Raw genomic sequence first — 9,959 nt, 5'->3', positions numbered from 1 at the left:
AGCCTGTGCGGTCATTAGCACCATTAGACCACTGAGCCATCTGAGAAACATTCTTAAAATACCTACTAATGGGATTTCAGTGATTTCTGCAGCTCTTCTTTTTCGTTTTATTTTTTATGTTTTACCACAGCTTTATTCTGGTCAGGGTAGTGGTGGGTCCAGTCTATTTGGAATTACTGGGGCAATGTAGCAACACACCCCTGACAGAACTTCAGTCCATTGTGGGGCCTTGGCCATCCTCTCATCATGTTTGTATGAAGATACCCGATCGGCTGATAGCACCACTACAGATTTAAACCCTGGATCCCAGTGGTAGTAGTCTAGCGCAGTTTACTGCACCACAATGTTCTTTTTTATGACTGAATGATTCAAAACAATAAAAATTTGAGTCAATAATTGGTTTATTTAAATATACGTACAGCAACAATTATTCGTCTGATTATTTAACGTGTTTTATAACGTAGAAAACCATTTTTTGCTGACCTCTTTGGATTAATCCTTGTAAGACAGTGTCCTCTAGCGGTCACATTTATACGCGTCACAAAAAAAGGAATCTTTTTTAAACCTCTTAAAATAAAGCATTTTCTACAAATGAAGTGTCCTTAGTAATATGTAATGATTATATTTATGAAAGCCACTTACACTAAAATGCCCTTTTCTCGTCTATTAAAAAAGCATGCTCAATCATCAGTCAATACTTCATTTCCTCCTGAACAAACTATTAACTCATGGAACTGCACCACAGACTCACCCATTCACTCAAAAGGTTTGTAACTATTTCCAGACTGACCCAGCCTCTTTTAACAACCTTTTCTCAGCTCTTTAAGGATTTTCTGAAATTATGGCATAGTGTTCCTGTAGAAACTTGAAGGTAAATGCTTATTAGAGGCAGGCAGTTTTTTACATGGGTAAAATAGATGTTGAATAACTTTGCTCTTGAAATAAATACTACAGTGGTTTACAAATGTGTGTAATATGCTTTGTTATTGATTCAAAACCATTTTGTGTGACAAATGGTTGATCAGAGTCGATCAGAAATGGGAAATTACTTCCCCATCCCGATGTTAATGTATTTTCTTAATAATTTTTTACATTTTCATCTTATTAAATAATTAAACTATTTCCCCAAACAGTAGGACCGGTACCTGTCCGTGGGTCATTTATTCCCGTGCAGAAAGAATAATTGGGAATAATAATTAGAGATTGCTACAAAAGCAATTACATTTCCAACACTCTTCGGGTGTTAGTGTCTCTTATCAACACTAGATGGGAGCAGAGTTGCAGTAAAAAAAGCTCAAGATGTACACAGATTTTTCATTCTATAGTTCTTTTATGTTAAATCCCCCGCCCCCACCTGTACATGAAATTATATCTTATATGAAACCGGTCCGTGGTACAAAAATGGTTGGGGTCCGCTGTCTTACCTGACATTTGGGAAGGTGAAACAAAAAGTAAATTTGATTTTGACCAAGCAAGTTCCTCAATGTCTAAACTACCAGTATCGCTGAGGAAATTGCAGAAACTTTTATTTAAAAGATTTCAATTAAATTAATAAACATTTAGTAGTTTATTATGGACCATACGGATGATAGAGAATGTAGTGCTGCATGGCCTCTGTGTCTTGAAAGTCTAGGAGCGGTTGTAACCTAGCGGTTAAGGTACTGGACTAGTAAGCAGAAGGTTGCTGGTTCAAACCCCACCACTGTCAGGTTGCAACTGTGGGGCCCCTGAGCAAGGACCTTAACCCTCAACTGCTTAGACTGTAAGTCGCTTTGGATATTAGCATCTGCTAAAATGTTGAAAGCCTAGGTTCGGTTCTCGCATCGTGTCTCTGAAATTTTTGTCTCCCTATTTACATTCCAGAGGATTGAGATTTATATCCTGGTAGCTGTGAGCATGTAAGTATTAATAAGATTGTTGTACTGTATGAGGTTTATTTCCTGTTCATGGTTATGATTTCAGGCTCTGGAAGTACCTTGACTTTTTTGTTCATCTATTTAAGAAAAAAAGATGAATGAATGACTTTTAGGTGTGTGTGTGTGTGTGTGTGTGTGTGTGTGTGTGTGTGTGTGTGTGTGTGTGTGTGTGTGTGTGTGTGTGTGTGTGTGTGTGTGTGTGTGTGTGTGTGTGTGTGTGTGTGTGTGTGTGTGTGTGTGTGTGTGTGTGTGGTTTGAGACACAGCCCCACAGCTCTAAAGGGGAAAAGCTGGTTTTAGGTTTGCGCCCTAAAGATGGGAGTGGCCCAAATGAAACTCTCTCTCTCTCTCTCTCTCTCTCTCTCTCTCTCTCTCTCTCCCTCTCTCTCTCTCTCTCTCTCTCTCTCTCTCCCTCTCCCTCTCTCTCTCTCTCTCCCTCCTCGATAGTTGCTCTCTCAAGTGTTTTCCTTCCCTCATTAAATGTGGAAAAGTTTTGGAGAAAACATGGCGGAGAGGAGGGTGAGGACTGGTTGGAACAAGCTCGTTTTGGATGGTTTTGGATTGTAGAACATGGTGTAGATTTCAACACTCGCAGCTCACACAGACTGAAGGTAAACATCATGTTTTCTTTCTTTATTTGGACCTGTTTTATTATCTAACTGTATTGTGTAACTCTTGAACAAAGATTCCCAGGAGACACCAGAAAACAACTCCACAGTTTTACAGTGATATTGTGTTATTAGTAAAACCTCAGTAGAAACTCAAACACTTCCGAACAAACTTGTTTCTCCCACTAAACCTTCCGCAGTGGTTTTAACTGGACTCACGGGTTTCCCAGTCCTCCTCCTGCAACTCTTCTTTTTCTGTGACTGATTAAAACAGGAGTTCTTTTAAACACCATCTGTGTTCCTGTTGGGTAAAAATATACATACAGCAACTTTATTAATAACTTGATGTTGTTAACACGTTTATAATGCCACTTAACTTAGTAACATTGCCATTTCACTCACTGGTAGTGATTACAACTACAAGGAACAGTGGTCTCTTACCAAGGTCGGTAACAAAATCAAATCGTACTCCATATGCTCAAAAAGTTCATTTTCGTAACTATAACCTGAGAACCGTCAAAAACAGGTTTGATATGATTTCCAAAAGGCTGAAACACAGATCTCAGTGATCATTGTCAAGCCAGTTTTACATCATCAGTGGCATCACAGCTGCTTTGCAGGAAAAAAGTTTTTCTTGCTGATCACATGGGCTGTAATAGTGGCTTTCACCTTGAACAACAAATTACAAGTACAAGGAACAGTGGTCTCTTTCCAAGGTTGGGCACCATATGATCAAAAAGTTAATTTTCGTAATTGGGGCGGCAGAGTGGCTCAATGGGTAGCACTGTCCCTTCACAGCAAGAAGGTCCTGGGTTCAATCTGGGGCAGTCTGGGTCCTTTCTGTGTTGAGTTTGCATGTTCTCCCCATGTCTGTGTGGGTTTCCTCCCACAGTCCAAAGACATGCAGTCGGGTTAATTGGAGATACAAAATTGTCCATGACTGTGTTTGACATTTAACTTGTGAACTGATGAATCTTGTGTAATGTGTAACTAAAGTGTGTAAAACATGACGTTAAAGTCCTAATAAATAAAAAATGTTTGTAATTGTAACCTGAGAACCGTCAAAAACACACAGGTCTGCCATGAATTTGAAGCGGCTGAAACACAGATCTCAGTGATCATTGTCAAGCCAGTTTTACATCATCAGTGGCATCACAGCTGCTTTGCAGGAAAAAAGTCCTATGTGCCAAAATGAGCACCTTAGTGATTAAATTTTCTTGCTGATCACATGGGCTGAATTAGTGGCTTCTTACTTGCACAACAGTCTCTAAACCTGGTGAAGTAAAGCTTGCTTGACTGTGGACAGTGTATACAACACATTAACATTCTTTATCTAGAGCGATTTACAAATTTGACCAAATACACTTCAAGCAGTTAAGGTTAACAGACTAGCTTAAAGAACTCAACAGTGGCAGTTGTTGATGTCTGGGCTTGAACCAGAGACCCTCTAATTACTAGTCCCATAGTCTCATACCTTAAGCACTGAGCTGCCACTCACCATTTGTATTGTGTCTGTATGATTGTTGCGTTGTTGTTTGTGGTCATTTTAAAGATACAGATGCAGCCACTTTCAGGAAAATGTAAAATGTAAATTGAAACTTTTAACACCTAAAAACTGTTGTTTGTTTTTGACTAATTTAAGTGTATAGCATTGTGTTTCGACTGAGTCCATATCATCAACATAAGCGTTGCATGAGTCAGCTTCGGAGTGTTTGTTTTTTACAGAAACGTGCTATTAGTTGATTTCCTCATAGCTGCAATGGCTATACCTTCAGGTTACTTTAGGGCAGCATGCTTATCCTTATTTTCCATTACCTCATAATGAATGAGTTTGGCATTTAGATGAAATTTTATTGGAAATATATGATGGATAAACCTTTTCCTGGTTAAACTGTGTGAGTGATTCATAGTGTGGCTTTGTAACACACACACACACACACTCATACACACTCATGTACTTACTCATGTACACACTCATCTCACATTTCCTGACTCGTCCTCGTGCTTCCAGTTTGTCAGACGGTCTCAGTGAAACAACACTTATTTTCGTAGACGTCTGTTTGCATTTGTTTGCTTTTGGATTGAAACGTGTGATGCTTCTGAATGGATTTAAGGATGAAAAATGAGGAGCAAAGTTTCTTTGTGCGTTCCAGGTAGGAACTTTGATGTAATAGGCTATTGTAATGGGAGAACTGGTTGATGTGGCTGCTCTTTGTAATTCCTTTTGTACTACTCATGTAGTTTATTTGAATAAAAAAGCCAGTAAAATACCTGGCCTAATTTGACAAAACAGCAGTTCAGTACCTGACTCAGTCTTTGTCTTTGTTGTGTGGTGTATTCGGTGTGTTGCAAACATTTTTTAGGCTTTTGTTTAGTTCATAGATCCAAAAAAACCTTTGAATCCATCCTTTTTTAAGTTAATAATTGGACTGTGATATGTTTGGTTTAGTACAGTTATATACTTCAGATCTTATACTACGATATTAAGCATCACACTGTTATAGTAGATATTGTTAGTACATTTGTATTCTGTTTACAATGAGACTGCCAGGTAGGAAGCCCAGGTAATTTTAGGGCATTGTTTGTGTTTCTGATATCAAGTCTAATTTAGAATACATCATTAAAACATCTCTCTTTATTCTTTATAATATTGATTCTTAATGTGGATTAATCTGAACATTCATGGCATATATTCTTAGAGAAGTACAGGCATTGTTACATGAGCGTTTTGCTGGCTACATATGAAAGATTTATGTTAAAATCTTGGGTGTGTGTGTTTATGCACATACACACCTACTATAAGCCAAAACAATTTAATAGAGGCAAAAAATATACACCCTTCTTAATTATTAAGGTGTTTCTACCATACCCATTTCTGCTTCCAAAAGATGTACACCTAACAAGGTCCATTAAGAAATGGTTTGATGAGTCTGTAGTATTGTAGTATATGTGTATGTATAAGACAATTGAAGGACATTTTATTTAAAAATCCTGAATTAATTGCCCCCAAGGTTTATTAGGACATATTATGTGAATATTGATTAGACAGTTGGCTGGATTTTGAAATGTAATACTTATGCATATATTGACTGTGTATCTACCGGGATTATGTCTACATTTATGAACAGAAGACAATGCAAGCAGTTGAGGTGTAAGGGCCTACTTCAGGTGCACAACAGTGTAATTAATGGTGGTGTTGGTGGTGAACACTAGTCTAGTACACTAAGAACTAAGCTACCACTGCCTTATAGATTGGATTAGACACAAAACACCCACTGCAACACCCACCACATTTAATATTGTTACTGTTACTTTTCTCAAGTAGTTTGGTTCACACTAGAAGTACTTCTTCAGAGTTGAAATGTAATCCATTACTGTTTGGATAGCCTGCTGAATTAAAGCTGCTAAACCCAGATCTGTTTGTATGGCTCTGGCAGCTAAATCTTTCATGGCCTTATTTAAACTTTAATGCAAAGGATCTTGTGGTGTCACCACCCCCTCTCTTTTCTCTACAGTTAAAATTCTTCCTGGAGCGTATAGCTGAACCACTACATTCCAAATACATGCATGTTAAAAGGCAGTGAATATGTACCACAGTAGCCAGTGTATATTATACTATTCTATTATACCCTGTGATCGAAGGTCAGGTTAGAACCAGGTCCCCCAGGACTTTGCAGCACCAGCAGTACATGCTGCACCACCACACTGGCCTCACTTTGTTTCAGGCTTTGCAGACTGACTAATAGTTGGATAAGCACCCAGGAAATGTCTGTAATAGCTTCTGCAGTGTTTCAGGCAGTTGTTCTTTTCCAAAGTGATTCACCATCCACTGAGATTTTGAGACATCTGGTTGGGCCTGAACAGTTAAGATGTGTGTTTATTTCATTTTCATCAGCTGTTAGACTGCTGCGCTACCCAAGCTTTAGTTAAGATGCGAGTTTCCTACTGGAATGTGAGACTAAATATAAAGCTGAGATCCAGTACTTCAGAGCTTGAAACTTAAAATAATCCTATGATAAAACTGTGATGAATAGATTTATTCCTTTCCACTGCTAAATTGGCCCCATTTCACACCCCTGATCAGGATGAAGTGGTTATTACAGGTAAATAATTTAAAACATACATACAATTGTGTGTTTGTTTGGCATGGTAGGTGTGGTAGGTGTGCAGTTGGTAAAGTGTGTACACAGCACCCAGTGGTACTCGGTGGTGCCAGATCCATTATGGGTAGTAAAAAAAAATGAATGTATGTTTGACATGACAATAGCCAGTGCTATGAGTCCATTAACTAATAAAACATCTGTTAAAAATGAGCTCTATAAGTCGTAGACTGTAGGAGCGATGGCCACCCCACCCAGCACTGAGGTCACTCTGGGCAAAGCACTGGATTTACTGCTGTCAATTGGATTTGCCTGAGTTGGCTTCAGATGCTCGGTTACTACTGAAATAAAGATGTGTTTTTCATTACGGTCACAGATTACATCTTAAACTTCTATTCTGTTAAACTTCTCTTTATACAAAAATAAAAACAAAAGCTGTGATTTGTTAATTCTCTTAAACATTTATTACAGTGACAAAAACAAAAAGAAGATTTTCACTGTTTTAACTGACCAGTTTTATTGTATTTGATCAATATACACCAAGACAGAGGCAAGTTTACCACTGTGTTACACCAGAATTTCTAATGAACCCACCATTCAATAGTTTGTTCATTCTTGCTTGATAAAAGACTTGCGTCTGCTCATCAGTCTGTGGTCATCGTCTGATTTTCCTCTTAATGATGCGTCATGCAGTTTCAGTTAGAGACAGATCAATCATACAACCTCTGTATCTGTAGGAATAAGCTGTTGAACCATGAGCAGAATGAAGCCTAACATTATCCTGCTAAAATAAAGATGGTCTTCTTGGCAAAGTAAAGTCACCCATGCCGTGGGTACTAATACATTTACATTCACAGCATTTGGCAGACGCTTTTATCCAAAAAGGGACTTACAGTAGTGTGACAGTTTACAGTCTGAGCAACTGAGGGTTAAGGGCCTTGCTCAAGGGCCCAACAGCAGCAACCTGGCAGTGGTGGGGCTTGAACCAGCGACCTTTTGGTTACTAGTCCAGTACCTTAACCGCTAGGCTACGATTGCCAATGATACGCATTACAGATTCTCGGTTTTATTACAATGTACAAAATGTCCCAACTTTTTAGGAAATGGGAAGCACTGTAGCCTCACAACAAGAAGGTCCTGGGTTTGATTCCCAGGTAGAGCAGCCTTTCTGTGGACCCAGACTGTTCTCCCCATGTCTGTGTGGGTCTCCTCCGGGAGCTCCGGTTTCCTCCCACAGTCCAAAGACGTGCAAGTGAGGGTGAATTGGTGATACAAAATTGTCCATGACTGTGTTTGACATTGAAGACATTAAAGATACATTTAAGATGAATCAAGGTTGGGCAGTGATGCTGGACGAGAAGGCCTGGCAATTCATCTTAAGGGTTTTAAGTGTGATTTTAATTATTTTACTCCACTTGGGTTTTTCCACACCAAACTTGTGACAGACTTGTTGCGCAAATGACACTGTCATGCTGGAACAGAAAGGGCCTTCCGCAAATTGCTTCCAAAAAGTTGAAGTGTACAATAGATTTTAAACTCCTGACACATAAGAAGTGGCTAAAAACACCTGAATGTATTTAGTTATATAGTGTAGGTACTGATTTTACCAAGTTGATGTGAGCAATCAGGTGCAAAAGAAGGATCAACAGTATAAAAACCTTTAAATTCCACCCATCTTCAGGAGCATAAACCCCTCACATCACTTCCTAAGCTTGGTTAGAACTTGATTAGAACTTGATTAGAGTGTATTTATCACTTTGCATACTGTAGTTTAATTTAATTTTCCTGTGTTTGCAGCTGTAGAGAGAACAAAAACTAGAGAGTGAAATTTATTCATCTAACGGTTGATGGTGTTACTCTCTGTCAGGACTCAAGAATAGAAAGTGAGGACAGATTTTTTGGTACAGATTTCCATCTGGTGGTTATGACGTAGGATGTTTGTTCCTGTTCGGAAACTCATAATTACAGTATGTGAAAGTGACATAATTCAGTAAATGCTTTTACATGAGACGGGACTTCGAGGAGGATTTGCCATGTGGTCCAAAGCAAATAATAAAAACGTCTTGCTTATAGTCAGGCTTAGGGAAATATCAGGTTTTGCCATTAGGGTCGTACTGATCCAACAGTCACCAGACCTCCACTGACAGAGTTTTATTAACAGGCAATTTACATTTTCAGCATTTGGCAGAGCTCTTATCCAATGCGACTTACAGAAGAGCTTCCATAGTAAACATTACCTTACCTTAAAAAATAAATAAATAAAATACTGTATTTGTGCTTGTCTTTTATTTATCTAAATAATGAATGCCCTTTTATTTCTGAGGTAGGTACAAACTATGCCAAATAATGCTTATTGTGTAAAAAAACAAATGAAATTTTACAACAAATCCAACATTATATAAATAAATGAATAATACAAATAAAGAAAGTATCCTCACATAAATACATTTGGCTGGAAAATCCTCTACCTGGCAACTTTGTGAAGTGACGTCAACCAGGTGAGGTGAATAGCGCCAGTGCCCTCTGCTGTTTAAAGTAAATATTGATTCATCTTAAATGAATAACTGATTGGAATCGTGGCACATGTGCACCGATTTTTAACTGTCTTCTGGTGCATCGTTACATCCCTAATGCTAACTGGTAACTTGCTTTTTTTAAGACCATCGGTTTCATTGTTATTAAATCATTAGCTAAAGCAGACCAACAGCTTACAACTTGTCCTGCATAGTTCATCTGCAAAGTTGCCACTGTTGGGCCCCTGAGCAAGGCCCTTAACTACAGTTGTAAGTCGCTTTGAATAAAAGCATCTGCTATAGCATCAGGCTATAATTAAATGTGACAGGTAGCAGAAGGTGACTGGAGAGGACACTGGTATCTTGCTCCGCCCTGACTGGTTAAGCCAGGCTTACCGTTACAGATTTTGCATACGCTGTTCGAAGTTACCTGCTGCTCTACTTTAGGTGCTTTAGGTGTTGTCATGTTTAGCCGGCCTCTCTGTACGAGTCTCTGAGTGGGCGGTTCTGACCTGTGCACATTCTTTGTTTGTCAGAGTTAAACTGACGCTGGATGGGTGTAAATTTTAAAAAATTTTAAAGGAGTACGGAGCTGGATATCCAGCCATGTTTCACCGCTGTCCTAGTGGGAAAAGCATCGCTAAAAAGTTTGAGCTAAAGGGATGTTTTGGAAATTTCAGGAAGAAGAAGAGCAGGTAGGCGATGGTTTGGGTGATGAACAGGATTGTTTATGGATTCTTCTGGAATTACAGTTCATGTGTGCCTGAATTTTTTTTTTTTTTTTTTTTTTTTTTTAAGAAAACGAAAGTTAAGTTAATAAAAA

General features: G+C 38.6%; 1 protein-coding gene across 2 annotated transcripts in view; it reads left to right on the top strand.

Annotated features, from left to right (window-relative positions):
- Positions 1–2,417: 2,417 nt before the first annotated feature.
- gpsm2l (G protein signaling modulator 2, like) overlaps positions 2,418–9,959 on the top strand; it is a 22,056-nt gene continuing 14,514 nt past the window's right edge. The window contains exon 1 of one of the 2 annotated variants that reach the window (XM_063015643.1): positions 2,418–2,526. Coding sequence is in view for 1 of the 2 variants with exons in the window: in XM_063015641.1 (XP_062871711.1) it covers positions 4,627–4,676 (50 nt within the window). In the remaining variant the exon portion in view is untranslated. Of the gene's footprint in view, positions 2,527–4,626; positions 4,677–9,959 lie in introns of those variants that run through there. The other variant, XM_063015641.1, reaches the window with a different exon arrangement.

This window comes from Trichomycterus rosablanca, chromosome 19 (assembly GCF_030014385.1).
Source record: "Trichomycterus rosablanca isolate fTriRos1 chromosome 19, fTriRos1.hap1, whole genome shotgun sequence".
In the NCBI taxonomy this organism is placed as follows: Eukaryota; Metazoa; Chordata; class Actinopteri; order Siluriformes; family Trichomycteridae; genus Trichomycterus; species Trichomycterus rosablanca.
This window is presented reverse-complemented; position numbering and strand designations above follow the sequence as displayed.